This window comes from Panthera uncia (assembly GCF_023721935.1).
Source record: "Panthera uncia isolate 11264 chromosome B2 unlocalized genomic scaffold, Puncia_PCG_1.0 HiC_scaffold_24, whole genome shotgun sequence".
Classification (NCBI taxonomy): Eukaryota; Metazoa; Chordata; class Mammalia; order Carnivora; family Felidae; genus Panthera; species Panthera uncia.
In genome coordinates this window covers 43,774,299-43,790,731 of record NW_026057580.1, presented here as the reverse complement: position 1 = coordinate 43,790,731, position 16,433 = coordinate 43,774,299, and the positions used below count along the sequence as shown (strand labels likewise).

Genomic DNA, 16,433 nt, shown 5'->3' with positions numbered 1-16,433 from the left:
TGAGACACTTGTTTATGGACGTAGACATTTATCTGTGGTTATTGCCTCAAATTCATAGCCTATCATGACAGTTTTCTAAACATACAAGCAGGATCTCTGATAAACTATTGACCATGTATATTCCATTTTAAATGTTTTTTAAAAAATATTCTCAAGAAAATCTAAGTTCCAATTTACATTATGATCTTAGGAAATGTTTTTTAATTTACATTTTTAAGTCTTTTATTTTAGGATATTCTGTTTCTTTAAGACACTTCATTTGGAAACATTTATTTGCGTTAGATGTTTCCTGGTCTGCTCTAAAAACCCACAGAACAATTTCATATAGAAAGTTTTATTAAGCAAATAATTTTGTTCCATTCTAACAACGTAGTCTAGAAAAAGCTCCAAACTGTGAGCTGTTTAAGATGCAGAACTCTTCCCTCTTACCTTACCAACTTTATAACACTCTTACAAAATTGCTTCATGAATAGCATTAACTTTGGGACCATGAGATGTCTATCACATGAATATTCAACTCTGTTTAAATCCTGAATGGATCCACCATCTCAAAGCTATTCCCAAAATCTATTTATAGAAGACATTACTCCTACTCCTTTTTATTTCAAATAGCAAACTTGAACACAACTGTAGTTCTTTTAAGAATCTTTATTGAAGTTTTTCTTAACAATTTAGTCTGTTGGGTCTCAATGCAGTTTATTAAAAAACTTCAGTTTCATATAAACTGCAACCAAAAAAGTAATTTACTTTGCCAAAGAAGTTATCTGAAGTTGCAAGTTATTCTCTGTAATAAGTAGAACAGTAAAATGTAAGCATGCTCTCGGATGCAGGTGCTCCTGTGTACTATGGAGTTAACTTTGAAGAGCTTGCTAAGATCTGCAGGCAGTCTATGGAATGCATTTATTTTCTCCACAATTTATGTACATGAGAATAAAACTGATATTTATGAATAAAGTATTTTTCTCAAAAAAGTTGAGGCAGCTCTTGTTGAATGCTATCCGTGTTACGGGTACACGGGCTACCCCTCGAACTGTACTAAGAGAAACAGACAGCCGGGAGTCCATGTTCATGCTGAAACTTGAAAAATCCGTCCACACGAGTTGAGTTCCAAGAAAAGGAAGAGGATAAAACACTACGCACAGCTTTTCATCGTCTTACATTAACAGGACACACCAAGAAACTTCACATGACAAGGGAGCAAATTCCCTTCACTGCTTTCAGTCAAGGTCAGTGGTGTCCATAGTGGAGAGTGGAAGTGGAGCAAGCTTAGGACAGAATAAAGCTTAAGTCTACATCTCATGCATAGCTGTCCTCGAATGTTTCTCAGACATCCGAATTAGAACTGAGGTTTGTTAACCTGGGGTCCGCGTTGATTTCATATCTGTAGTGATACCCTTCCATGTGATCCCTGCAGGCATCTCTGATGTTATGCATCCACTTTTTTATCCCCTTGCGGTTCAAGTACAAAACCAGTAAGAAAATGGCACCTATCAGGGCTAAAACAATACCTAGAAAGACATAAGAAGTCTGCAGGGATGGAGGGAGGATAGGGTCACACTCCAGGTGGGAGCTGTTGAGTTCCAAAAGGGCCCGATTCCTCATTTTTTCCGGGAATGCACAGGCGAGCCTGGCTTTGCCCTGCACTACCTCTGTCTCCTTGAGCCAGGCCACCATGTCCACCATGTGACAGTCGCAGACCCAGGGATTGTTGTCCAGGAAGACCCTGACGTGGGGCAGGCTCTGCAACTCCGCCAGGGTGCCGTTGTGAAGGACCTTGAGGGCGTTGTCCTCCAGGTGGAGGCTTTGTAGGTGTGTCAGGTTGCGGAAGGACACGTAAGTTAGGCTCACCAGCGAGTTGTTGCGCAGGTCCAGGTGCCTGAGGCCGGGTAGGTGGGCCAGTACGTCCCGAGGCAAGAAGAGGAAGTGGTTGCTGGCCAGTTCGAGGCGCTGGAGCCCGCGAAGCGCATGGCCGGCGCGTAGGGACGCCGCCACCATACCCTCGAAGCTCCGGTTCTGCCGGTAGTCCTCAGGGGGCACGATGTGGTTCAGCATCAGTTCCACCAGGGGGCTGGGGGCCGAGAAGCTGGCGTTGCTGCCCGAGAAGGTGAAGGGGCTGAGGTGGGCCAGCGGGTTGTGGCTGAGGTCGAGCTGCCGCAGGCTGGGCAGATGCTCGAAGGCGCCGGCGCGCACCTCCTGCAGGCGGCTGCCGCTGAGGTTGAGCGCGGCCAGCTCCGCCAGCGGCGGCCGGCGGGCGAAGGCGCCGGCGGGGAGCACGGCCAGCTGATTGCCGGTGAGGAAGAGGTTGCGCACGTAGGGGGGCAGGTCCGCGGGCACCTCGGTCAGGTTGCGGTTAACGCACTTGACAGTGCGCGCCGCCTCGGAGCACTCGCAAAGCTGGGGGCATTGGCCCGGCAGCGGGGGCTGGGCGGACACCGCGGAGGCCAGGAACGACGCGGAGGAGGTGGAGGGCGCCGAGGAAGTGAGAGAGGACGAAGAGACCCAGCCCAGGAGGACCAGCGCCAGCCGCGCCAGCCGCAGCCGCCCGTCTCCGGCGGCGGGGCCCCGGGAGCACCCCCCAGGCATCGCGGCGCGGCTTTCCCCGGAGCTGGGCTGGGACGGCGCCCGCTCCGAAGGCTCGGGAGCTGGTCCGGAGGGCGCCGGCCGGCCGGAAGCGTCTGGAGAAAACTTTCCTCTCGTGGGAGCAGAGGAGGGACGCCGCAGCCGGAACTTGGCTAAACCCCTCGTCACCCGGCGTCCCCCTCCCGGGGCCGATTCCCCCGCCCCTTCCCTCCAAAAAGTACGCACGGAGGCTCGGGACGTTCAGCTCCGCGCTCTTCCTCCCGCTCCTCTTCCTGCCGCCGCCCCCGGGTGGCACCCTCTTGCCTCTTTTGTTGGCGCCTCGCGCTCGATCCGCTTCAGGACCTGGGACAGGCGGGAGAGAAGCGTGAGGAGCGGCGGCGGCCGCAGCTCCCCGAGTGCGGGAGCCGGACTCCCCAAGCCAAGTCGTCCCCACTCGGTCCCCAGGACCTCCCTCCGAAACACCATCCAGGCTTCGCCTCCCCCACTCCCACGCACATCTTTCCCCGGGAGAGGGGCGCGCGTCCCGAGACACCGAGCGTAAAGTCTTCCTTCTGCCCAGGCCCACACTATATATACACTCTTCCAGCCCCCCGCCCTTCTCTTTCCCGATCAGATTCGTCCCCCAAGTCTAACTTCTTAATCCCCAGCGTCTTCCTGACCAAACTTCTCACTCTCTCCTAGCTCCGTCCCCCACCGCCTCGGCTGGCGACCCGCCTTCCGGGGTCTCCGCCCCCGCCCGAACCTCACCTCCCGGTCCAGGTTTGGAACGGAGGGAAGTTTCAGGTTACAGGAGTCTTTTCATCTCTTTTGGTACCTTCCCGGATTAGCAGGAAATGGAGGACCTAACAGCTGTCGTTCCCCCCCCCCCCACCCCGCCCCAGCCAGACCCTCGGATCCCAGAGGGGGTTCAAGTCATCTCCAAAGAGTACCTTAGGGAGAGGCTGCGAACAAAGCGGCGGTGGGACTCTGGACCTACGCTACTATCCCTTCAAAAGATGGTAAGGGGCCACGGCGCAGCCTCCGCGTTTTCGCCGTCGCCGCTTGCTCCCCACCGCTCACCTCCGCGCCCGTCACCTCCGGAGACAACTCTGAGTCTCACCGGAGTCGCGGCGACTTCCCGGCTCCGCGCAGCGGGCGCCGACTCTCCTCGCACCCCTGCCCCTGGCCCAACCTCCGCAGCTGGGAAAAACCAACCCTGGGGGCGGGGGAGAGCCAGGCCTGCTAGAGGGACTTCTCCCGCCGCGGCGCCAACCTTTGCAACCCTCGGTTGGGGGATTTAAGAAAGGAGACTGGGGGGGATCTGGGCCGCGCGCCTCCTTCCGGTGGAAATTAACGAGGGATGTGCCAGGAAAGGTGAGGGAATCCCTTTCTCTCCCCCTTAGCCTGCATCCTTTGGTGGTTCCTCATTTTGCATAATGTATTTACCTTGGACAGGAAGAAAACCGCTGGTGAATCTCGTGGAATTCACCCTGATTTGGGCATCTTGGGCCGTAGAGATAGATTTAGGGGTGACAGAAGCACACGAAGCAGCAGCATTAAGAAATGAGCAGAAAATGTACAGCGGCAGCAGCAAAATGCCCAGCAAGCTGCAAGGGAGCTTCAGAAAGTCTTCCCACCCGAGTGATAACGTTACATGCCAATTTAAGGTTTAGGTGTAATTAATGCATCCCCACCTGTCCCGCCCCCGCACTTCTAGGATAGTTACGGAACTTGAGAGCCAACTTTAAGGGGGAAAAGGATTCGTGGAGAGGAGATTCGTTCTTGGTTCATTAGCTTTTCTCCTCCCCAAATTAAAAGCAGAGGGAAGAAAACAGCAGCCAAAGCATGCTAGAAAGAAAAGGCAAATAGCAATGACTTGAGTCACCCAGAAAGCGGATGTGGTAGCGGTGTGTCAGTGCAAATCCCTTAAGATGGGAGAGCCCACGAGATGGGGGATGGGACGTGGGCGGCCCTTGGAGGACGGAAGTTTGGTCCAGATGTCTGTCCTCCGTGGGAGTGCCTGGCAGGCTGGGGAGGTGGAGAGGATGGAAAAGGGATAGATTGTTACCTGGAGAATCTGTTATATCCCAGAGGTTTAGGGTCCTGAGGGGTCCAGCGTTGCTCTCTGAATAACTCTGTCCAATAATTGTCCTGAAGGGATGAGAAGGTGCTGGTATTCCAGGCTTCTTCATTTTAGAGAGAGAATGGCAATTAGAGGAAATAGTTGGGAAAATTAAGATCTCGAAGATAATATAAAAAGGAACAAATAGGGAATGCTGAAGTTTGGGCCTGTGACATGTGCCTTTAGCCGGAAGAAATGCCCCAATTCTCAAGCTGATTCCTGATTACTTTGGTGGAAACAGTCTGCAGAGTCAACAGCAAAAATGGCCCAGACAAGGCCTAGAGGTGTTGGAGACTGCAGTGATTTGTACAAAAAGCCAGTCTTGTTAATTCGTATCTTCACAGTTATCTAAATTCTTTTTTTTTTCTTCTTTTTAAAACTGTTTTGCAACAAGAATGTGAAATACTTTGAAAAAAGAATCTCAAAAGCTAGAGTCATGTTCTGTATCTGGACTGTGGTAGTGGTTACACGAATCTGTACATGGTTTAAAATTCATAAAACTTTATATACCGAAAAGAGTTGATTTTACTGTATGATAATTTTAAAAACAAAATGAATTACTCAGGGGAAACATTGTAATAATGTTCTGGCATGACATTGATTCTGATTCTGATCTGAAGAGCAAGTACTCTGTTGAGGAGAAAGAGAAGCACTTTAGAATTTAGAGAGATAATATATATTTCTCATCTGATCCTCAAATCAGCTTGGCAATATTGATATTATTCATATCGCTGTCTTTTTATTGATGTTGTTATTCTGTTTTGGGGGGTTTTTTAAATGAAAAAACTGAGGTTCTGGGCCAAGAATAACTAGCATTGACTTAGTGTTCTTTCACTGGCCAAGCCCTGTGCTGATCACTTTACAGAAATTATCTCCTTTATTCATCGTGTCAGTACTCAGGTATTCTTACTCCAGTTGTACGGACAAGAAAATTGAGGCAAAAATAAATTATGTAACTTGTTCTAATGCGTGGTGGATATGGGGACAAGGCCCAGATTTATCTGCCTCTCCTACAATCCCACATTCCACCTCTAGCAAGGTTAAAGACTTTGTGTAGGCCTGCTCAGCTACACTTAGGCAAAATCAAAGCCTCGCCCCTGGTTCTTTTTCCCCTTTTTTTCTCTCTTTTCCTCCCTGCAGCTGGCACTTGGTTATGGCTGCTGAATCAGGACCCAGAAACTTGGGGTCATTTCTAGCTCCTCCATTTACTGTGTGACTTTTGTATACCTCTGTTCCTTAATCTGTAAAATATGACCACTAAGAAAACTTTAAGGCATTTCCATTAGAATTGAGATAATGTATGTAACACACTTAGCAAAATTGCCTTTATTATTGTGCTCTCCTTATTCTCCCTCTCATGATTTATTGTGCAACCACTATATATCTGTAAATATGCTAATGATAGGAGTACAAGGATGCATGGTTTCTGGTCTCCTTAAAGTAGAAATGCCAGAATTCACAAATAAAAAAATAAAAATTTGAATTTCAGATAAATAATGAATAATTTTTTAGTATTAAGTATGTCCTGTGTAATATTTGGGATGTACTTTAAAAAAATCCATTCCACTTGAAATTCTAAGTTAACTGGGGGGCGCCTGGGTGGTTTAGTTGGTTGAGCACCCCCCTTCGGCTCAGGTCATAATCTCATGGTTTGTGGGTTGGAGCCCCACATCAGGTTCTGTGCTGACAGTTCAGAGCCTGGAGCCTGGTTCAGATTCTGTATCTCCCCTTCTCTCTGTCTCTTTGCTGCTCACACTGTCTCTCTCTCAAAAATAAAAAAAACATTAAAAAAAAATCTAACTGGGCATCCATTTACTTGATCTGGTAACCAAGGAACACATAACCTGGTGGAAGAAACAGACATAGAAACTAAAGCTTTCAATGCACAACATTGACTGCAGTTTGAGGTATGTGTATCTTTCCAATCTCCTCTCCTTTGTATATATTTCACTTGTGATTCTGCTATTTTTTATATGAATGGGATCACAGTATATGCATTATTCATAATTTTTCTAATTTAGGACAACCATGTATATCATTCTATATCCATACATATAGGTTTGCTTTCTTCTTTTTTAAAGACTGCAAAATATTCCATGGTTTGAATTGTTATACCACATTTTTTAATTGCCTTATTGAAAGACATTTAGATCAGTAACTACATTTTAAAGAAGTTTCCTTTGAGTGAGAAAAGCTTACTAGAATCCATTCTATTTTGCTCATCTTAAGAATTTTAATTATCTTAAATTATCATACTTGCCTTGTTCCTGACATCTTGGAAATTTTTTGTGTGAGATGCTATTTATATGCTCTAGAGCAGGACAGAGGATCTCAGAGCATATTCGTTCCCGGTTTATTCTTTCATTCCAAAATGAAATAAAAGGAGGATCTGAATGTCCTAATGGAGAAGAACAATTTAGTGTATTTCAATAGGTCACTTTGTAGCCTCCAGGAAAATGTCTCTGCACTATCATTTATTTAAATTGTTTCTACAGGAACCATTTTTCTTCTAATGACCCAAAGGAAAGTCATTAGTAAATTATTGAAATATTGCTGTTAAGTCCTAGGAAGGCAAAGAATAATGTAATATTAAAAAAAGGGCGGGGGGGGGCGGTGACTGATTATGGCCACTCTCATGAAAACCAGCAGAGGGAAGCCAAGCAGTCCAACATGGACAAACATCAACATTATGTAAAACTATTAAATTTTGGTCTCTGCCTTAAATTATCAAAGAAATTGATAAACACTTTCAAATCTGAAAAATATAAAACAAAATCAAGTATTGGTGAATAACATCAAGCGCTAATGTCATAAAACCATGAAACAACACTTAAAACCACAACAGTCAACCTGAGGTCATATGTATCCACTCACAGAGAAAACAATTTTTAAAAATTGTTGATGAAAGGAACAATGAGCTGATGGTTTCTTGAGCAATCAAGAGCTGATTTCGAATTCTTTTAGAAAGAAATGGGCTTCTTAGATATATAAAGAAGTAAATTAAATAAAAATTAAGTAAAGTAAATTAAATAAGTAAAGTTAACTTATTTAACTTTACTTAAATAAAATATAAACCAGGGTTGGGTCAAAAAGGACATATTTTTTTCATGAGTCAGTATAGTGGAGGGGTTGAGCTAGTAAAAGGAAAATATAACTAAGATGTTTCAAAATTTATCGGAGTTTAAAGAAATACTAAAGAAAGAACATGAACAAGATAAAAAGCTGTAATAGATGGAAAGATTAAACTGGGTGCAAATATGTGATTCTTCAGGGGTGAGAAAATATTGAAAGGTAAATAAAAATGATTACATGGTAATCTGCAGAACTCCAAATAGTTAACATTACAAGATCATTCAATTTTAAACGTGTTTAACTTTTTAAGACCTTACCATATGGCCTCCACCCTCTTGATGTTCTTGGGACACAAAGGTAGATAGCATAAAAATTGCTGCCGTCAGATTAAATTCACAGTCTAGTGGTAGAGACAGACTAATAGTTGTAGAACATGATAAGCGCCTGGGTCAGGGGTAGAGTGGGGAGCTGACTGGAGAGGGCTTCAGTGGGGAAGCAATACTTGAGTTGCATTTTGAATTATTAGGAAGAACTCACCAGACCAAAGATGGCCAACTGGGTGGAAAGAGAGAAGTTGTTCAGTTCTAGAGACTACATGGGGAAGACCACAACACACATTCAAGAGAGTGGTAAAAATTTGAAATATCATGCGAACAGATTGCTGCCCTCCATTCTAAAAAGTTTGACTTCATTCTATAGTGCTGGGGAGCCTCTGACCATATTCAGCTATGAAATGACATGATCAGACATGCATTTTAGAAAGATACTTTTGCTATCTGTCAGAAGGGTGAAATACAAGCAGAGAAGACTGAGGGTAGGGAGAGAAGGTAGGAGGTCCAAGTGTTTAGTTGTTGCAGAACCAAAGTGGCTGTGAAAGATTGGCAAGGCAGGAACAGATTGTATAGACCAGTGGTTCTCAACAGGGTGACACTGCCCCTGGTGGGCATTTTGGATATTTGTGGAGTCATTTTCTGGTTGTCCCAGTGATTGACATTTAGCACATAGATGCCAGGGATATTAGAACTCCTGTAATTAGAGGGCAGTAATACACAATGAAAAATTATTCTGCTTCCCACATATATATCAAATATCCCTCTAGCCATTCTTGTAGATGAAAAACCAGATTATAATCATCCTAGAAACAACTCCATCTTACATTTAAACTGCAAATACTTATAGTATGGTTTTAATATACACTGAATTTTCCAGGAATGCAGCTACAGTATTTATTGAAAGGAAAATATATATTGTTTTGTTTGGAACTTTACAAAAATTTTTTTCTGACAGCTATGCTGCTCATGCTATTTGAATCACCAATACAACCCAACTGTATCAGTTTGCATTTTTAGTTATTGCATCCAAAGTGAATCTTTCTTCAAAATGTCTAATAAAGGGGTGCCTGGGTGACTCAGTCAGTTAAGCATCCGACTCTTGATTTTTTGTTTTAATATTTTGTTTATTTTTGATAGAGACAGAGCACAAGTGGGGGAGGGGCAGAGAGAGAAGGAGACACAGAATCCCAAGCAGGCTCCAGGCTCTGAGCTGTCAGCACAGAGCCTGATGCGGGGCTCGAACTCACAAACTGGGAGATCATGACGTGAGCCAAAGTCGGCCGCTTAACTGACCGAGCCACCCAGTCACCCCTCAACTCTTGCTTTTGGCTCAAGTAATGATCTGCTCATGAGTTCAAGACCCCCATCAGGCTCTGCTCTGACAGCCCAGAGCCTGCTTGGGATTCTCTCTTCTCTTGTTCTGCCCTTCCCTGCTAGTGCTGTCTTTCACTCTCAAAATAAATAAAAATAAATGGTTTTTAAAAAATATTCAAAATATCTAATGTAAAGGAAAAATATTTTCACTATTTATTTGAATATTGGTCTACTTTCTCTTAAATACTAGCCTGTTTATAAATAGGTGGAAGTATATTACCACAGCACTGCGTCTTCTAATACAGTTATGCCCAAATATTTATATGTTATTAATGTTATGTAATATATAATTATTCTTTTGTAACTCCTTTATATTATAGTTAATAATAAAATGTATGTGTGAAGGTTAATTTTATGTACTGAGGAGGTTTTATAAAATATTCATTTTAAAAAGGAAACACTAGTTTCAAAAGGGTTGAAAACAGATATTTAAGAGCTAGAATCTATACACTGTAGTGACTTATTCAGTATGGAGGGGAGACATTTATAATTCTAAAACTTATAAAATCATAGATAATTTTTGCATTTTCAATGATGTCCGGGGGAAATTCTAATAATTCTAGGTTGAAGAGTCAAATTTGACTGTAAGAAGTTGAGACATACGTAAAGGCTAGAATAGTGAACTTTATGTGAAGAAAAATCTGACTAATTTGGTTGAAATTATTTTTTTCCAAAGGAAATTATGATAAACATTTAAATCAGCAATATTACCTAATACTCTTTTTCTAATGTAAAGTAATTCAACTTTGAAGGTGACATTGAAGATTTTCCACTTCTCTAGTCCTTGCTCAAACTGAGTTCTAAACCAAAACGAATTCAGCCAAGAAATGGGAGCCGTTGCAATTGTAGCCACCATCCAAATGCAATTAATTTCAATTAAATTTAATACAGTTCAATAAATGTTTATTAATGTGCCTTTTTTTGTGGTACTCACTTTGTCTTCCAAACAGAGCCACCTCCAAAGCCAGAAATTTTCCTTTAAAAAATTTCTAACCCTGGCACATTGACAGGCGATCTATTGCATGTCCATGGCAGAAGTTCAGCACACAGACTTGGGCCAAAACTTGGATACAGGACCCAAGTATTTTGTATTTCTAATGTATTTTATAAGTCTTATTCAGTGAGCTAAAGTTCATAGGTTAATAAGTTGCCTGCCAAAACTCTTTGAAATATTTGAAGTCAATAAGTGAACATGTACCAGATTTAGTTTAGAATCCCATATAAAAGCTCAGGAAGAGGGGACTAAATATATTAGTCTATTTTGGAATTGGGATTTATCACATCACTTGGCAGTGAAAAAAAATGGAAGTTAGAGTTTAACTAGGGGGACAAAATCAAACCAGTGTCAAATCATTTGGCCTGAGCAGTGTGAATGATGGTAAAGGAGTTAGGTGCAGAGTGCATGCCAAAGGATGCCTATACAGAACTTGAACAAAAACCTGTTGGAAGTATGTGTAGCATCAGGAGTGCTTGAACCCAAGAATATTGATGTGATGACATTTGCAAAGGCATGACATTAAAAATAGTTTATAATCAGTAGGTTGCAGACACTAATAAATGTTCAATAATCAAGCAGAACGCCACCTGTAGGCAACCAATAGGACTTTGTTGTACAACCTGCCTGAATACATATATATATATATAGGATTTGTGATTAGACAGATTATAGATAGGTAGATAGATAGATAAATAGATAGATAAGAATTTCTGACAATCTCATCAACTACTCTCCACAGTATGGGCAATCACTCTAAAATTGTCCCATAACTTCCAAGCTTTACCATAAGGAACTAGAAGCTTCTTTAAAATAAGAAAATAACCAGTAGTTATGAATAAGCTGAATTTATTCATAATTTATTAAATAAATGATTTTGGAGTGTATGATGAGTGCTTCTAGGCACTGTGCTGAGAACTGAGATACAATGGTGAATAAAACAGACAAGGGCCCTGTTTTCATGAAAACTTATTGTTTCCACTAGTTTATTAAGTAAGCTATCTGAAGTGTGGGAAATCTAGTTTTCTTTTTTAATTGAATGTAAATGTTTTGTTATTAAATCCAGAAAACACATAGTGTAATAGAAACCTGTGTAGTTATTGCTCAGCTTTACAAATCCTAACACTTGGTTTCTTTTTCAAGTTTCTTTTGCATATAATTAAAGCGTATAACTTAGTAAGTTTTGACTTCTGTATACACCTTTGAAACCATTATTACAGTCAAGAAAATGAACATATTTATCACCCTCAAAAGTTTCCTCATGACTTAATAATCCCTCCATCTACATGTCATCTCCATACAAACCTATCCCCAGGCAACCACTGATTTCACTCTTGTCACTATAAATGAGTTTGAATTTTCTAGAATTTTATTTAAATGGAATTATATAGTATGTGTTCTTTTTTATCTGGCTTCTTTCGCTCAGCATTCTTAATTTGAGATTCATCAATGTTGTTATGAGTATCAATAATTTATTCTCTTTCTTTTAACTGAATAGTATTCCATGGTACAGGTATATGATATTTTGTTTATCCCTTTACCTACTGATGGATATTCAGTCTGTTTTCAGTTGGGGGCTATCACATATAAAGCTCTGATGAACAACCGTGTTCAAGTCTTTGTGTGGACATATGCTATCATTTCTCTTGCGTAAATAACAAGAGATGGAATCATTAGGTCATATGGTAGATGCATTTTAACTTTGCCAGGAATTGCCAAACTGGTTTCCAAAATGTTTATACTAGTTTACATCACCACCAGCAGTGAAGAAGAGTTCCAGTTGGTCCACATCTTTCCAACACATACTTAACATGGTTTTAGACTTTTTAATTTTAGATATTCTAAAAAGTGTGTAGTAGTATCTCATTTTACTTTTAATTGGTCAGTGATGTTGAGCACCTTTTTAATGCTCTTATTTGCCACTGGTATTTCTTCTTTCATGAAGTGTCTGATCAATTCATTTGCCCATTTTCTACATTGGGTTGTTTGTTTTCATGTGATTGAGTTTCAGTTAAGAGTTCTTCACACATATATTCCAACTACCAAGAAATAATAATAAACTAGAGTTGTGCACCTAGACAGATGCTGATACTCACGATTTAAGGGAGAAGTAAAGAATCCAGTAATCACCTAAGCAAAAAAAAATTGGCATTTGTAAAGAAAGAAAAATCGAACTGATTTCAGATATTTTTTCTGCTCTATTACTTGCTGGAAGAATTTGAAGCACCAGGAATAGCCTGAGTTTTAAAAAATAATTTAACTTATTTTTTAATGTACATAATCCATTTAAACAGCTGAAATTTTAAAAATGACAAAAAGGTATACAAGGGAAAAGTCTCTTTCCACTCCTCCTGTCCCTCAACTATCCAGCTAACCTTTCCACAACCAACTTTTATCAGCTTTTCTTGTGTATCCTTCTAGTCATATCTTATGCATATGTATGCAAATTTATTTTCACAAATGATGGGATGCTTTACATTTTTCTGCACTTAATTGAACTGTAAAATAAATTTCAGAGACTATTGCTTATTAATATAATAATGAACTCTTTTCTGGGTAGATGGTATCGATTACATAGTGTATCAACTATCTATTGCTGTGTAATATACCATCTCAGAACTCAGTGGCTTGAAACAATAATTCTTTGTATGTATAGTGTATGCATCTGCAGGATTGGATAATCTGGGTTGGATTTGGTTGGCAAGCACTGCTAATCTGGATTTAGTTGTGCTTCTAGAAATTGACTGGTGTTCTCTATTCTAGGCTGGGCCTGACTGGGACACCTTATTTGAACACAGTTCTCCAAATGGCTACTACCTTCCTCCTAAGATAAACAGAACAGCCTAGGCATGTTCTTCTTTTAATAACTATAGAAGCACTTACCTAAAACAGGTAAGTCCCTTTAAAAATACTGCCTGTATCACATCTGTCAACATACTATCAACCAAAGCAAATCGCATGCTAAGTAAGGCCAAACAGTAGAGAATTACACCCCACCCACACTGGGAGAGCACAGCAAAATGATGGAGCAAAGGGCTTGGATAGAGGAAAATCTGAAGAAATGTGGCTATTTTGCAGTCTACCACAAACTGATGTGACATAATTTATTTAAACAATCCTATATTACTGTTTCAGAATTGCTTTGGTCATTTGGGGTCTTTTGTGTTTCCATACAAATTTTAGGGTTATTTATTCGAGCTCTGTGAAAAATGATCGTGGTATTTTGATAGGAATTTCATTAAATGTGTACGTGTGTAGATTGCTTTGGGTAGTATGGACATTTTAACAATGTTTGTTCTTCCAATTCATGAGCATGAAATGCTTTTCCATTTCCTATGTCTTCTTTGATTTCTTGAATTAAGTGTTCTATAGTTTTCAGAATACAGATCTTTTACCTCTTTAGTTAGGTTTATTCCTAAGTATCTTATTGTTTTTGGTGCAATTGCAAATGGAATCAATTCCTTTATTTCTTTTTCTGCTGCTTCATTATTGGTGTATAGGAATGCAACAGATTTCTGCACATTGATTTTATATTCTGCAACTTTGCTGAATTCATGTATTATCTCTAGCAATTTTTTGGTGGAGTCTTTCAGGTTTTCTAAATAGAGTATTATGTTGCCTGTATATAGTGAAAGTTTGACTTCTTCATTGCCAATTTGGATGCCTTTTATTTCTTTTTGTTGTCTGATTGCTGAAGCTGAGATTTCCAGTACTATGTTAAATAGTAGTGATGAAAGTGGGCATCTTTGTCTTTTTCTTGGTGTTAGGGGAAAGGCTCTCAGGTTTCCCCATTGAGGATGATATTAGCTGTAGGTCTTTCATATATGGCTTTTATGATGTTGAGGTATATTCCATCTATCCTTACTTTGTTGAGGCTTTTTATCAAAAATTCATGGTGTATTTTGTCAAATAGTTTTTCTGCATCTATTGACAGGATCATATGGTTCTTATCCTTTCTTTTATTATTGTGGTGTATCACGTTGATTGATCTGTGAATATTGAACCAGCCCTGCCACCCAGGAATGAATCCCACTTGATTATGGTGAATAATTCTTTAAATGTACTGTTGTATTTGATTTCCAAGTAGTATCTTGTTGAGACATCACGATTCCAGATTTCAAGCTATATTACAAAGCTATAGTCATTAGGACAGTATGGCATTGGCATAAAAACAGACACATAGATCAATGGGCAGGATGGAAAACCCAAAAATGGACCTGCAAATATATGGTCAACTAATATTTGACCAAAAACAGGAAAGAATATCCAATGGAAAAAAAAGACAGTCTCTTTAACAAATGGTGCTGGGAGAACTGGACAGCAACATGCAGAAGAATGAAACTAGACCACTTTCTTACACCATTCACAAAAATAAACTCAAAATGGATAAAGGAGCTGAATGTGAGACAGGAAACCACCAAAACCCTAGAGAGGAAAGTAGGGAAAAGCCTCTCTGACCTCAGCCGCAGCAATTTCTTACTTGACACATCCCCAAAGGCAAGGGAATTGAAAGCAAAAATGAACTACTGGGACCTCATGAAAATAAAAAGCTTCTGCACTACAAAGGAAATAATCAACAAAACTAAAAGGCAAACAACGGAATGGGAAAAGATATTTGCAAATGACATACCAGACAAAGGGCTAGTATCCAAAATCTATAAAGAACTCACCAAACTCCACACCCGAAAAACAAATAATCCAGTAAAGAAATGGGCAGAAAACATGAATAGACACTTCTATAAAGAAGACATCCAGATGGCCAACAGGCACATGAAAAGATGCTCAACATCACTCCTCATCAGGGAAATACAGATCAAAACCACACTGAGATATCATCTCACCCCAGTCAGAGTGGCCAAAATGAACAAATCAGGAGACTATAGATGTTGGTAAGGATGTGGAGAAACGGGAACCCTCTTGCACTGTTGGTAGGAATGCAAACTGGTGCAGCTGCTCTGGAAAACAGTGTGGAAGTTCCTCAAAAAGTTAAAAATAGATCTACCCTATGACCCAGCAATAGCACTGCTAGGAATTTACCCAAGGGATACAGGAGTGCTGATGCATAGGGGAACTTGTACCCCAATGTTTATAGTGGCACTTTCAACAATAGCCAAATTATGGAAAGAGCCTAAATGTCCATCAACTGATGAATGGATAAAGACATTGTGATTTATATACACAATGGAATACTACTTGGCAATGAGAAAGAATGAAATATGGCCTTTTGTAGCAATGTGGATGGAACTGGAGAGTGTTATGCTAAATGAAATAAGCCATACAGAGAAAGGCAGATACCATATATCTTCACTCTTATGTGGATTCTGAGAAACTTAACAGAAACCCATGGGGGAGGGGAAGGAAAAAAAAAGTTAGGGAGGGAGGCAAACCATAAGAGACTCTTAAAAACTGAGAATAAACTGAGGGTTGATGGGGGGTGGGAGAGAGGGGAAAGTGGGTGATGGGCATTGAGGAGGGCACCTTTTGGGATGAGCACTGGGTGTTGTATGGAAACCAATTTGACAATAAATTTCATATTTAAAAAAAAGGAAAATAGTTTGGCAACTCCCTAAAATGTTAAATAAAAGGTTACCATATGACTCAACAGTCACACCTTTATGTATATATCCAAGAGAAATGAAAACATATGTCCACACCAAAACTTGTAAATGAATGTTCATAGCATTATTCATACCAGCCAAAAACTGTTTCCACTCTTTGGACATTGTTTGAACAGTGTTTGGACATTGTCCCAAAGGTCCATCAATTGATGGATGGATGGATAAACGAATATGGTATATTCATACAATGGTATGTTATTTGCCAATAAAAAGGAATGAAGTACTAATACATGCTATAACATGAATGAATCTTGAAAACATGGTATATGAAAAAAGCCAGTCAAAATAGGCCACATTTTGTATAACTCCATTTACAGGAAATATCAAGAATAGGCAAATTTGTAGACACAGAAAGTAAATTA

At 40.7% G+C, this 16,433-nt stretch overlaps 1 protein-coding gene across 1 annotated transcript; it reads right to left on the bottom strand.

Annotated features, from left to right (window-relative positions):
* Nucleotides 1-339: 339 nt before the first annotated feature.
* On the bottom strand, nt 340-3,721 carry TPBG (trophoblast glycoprotein). Its single transcript, XM_049653937.1, has 2 exons — nt 3,510-3,721; nt 340-2,922 (listed from the first exon to the last, which is right to left on the bottom strand). Exon 2 carries the CDS (start codon nt 2,581-2,583, stop codon nt 1,324-1,326), a length of 1,260 nt encoding a protein of 419 aa, XP_049509894.1. The 5' UTR covers nt 2,584-2,922; nt 3,510-3,721; the 3' UTR covers nt 340-1,323.
* Nucleotides 3,722-16,433: the final 12,712 nt, after the last annotated feature.

Excerpts from the sequence above, each read along its gene's own strand:
- TPBG (XM_049653937.1), bottom strand. The coding sequence starts at position 2,583 with ATGCCTGGGGGGTGCTCCCGGGGCCCCGCCGCCGGAGACGGGCGGCTG.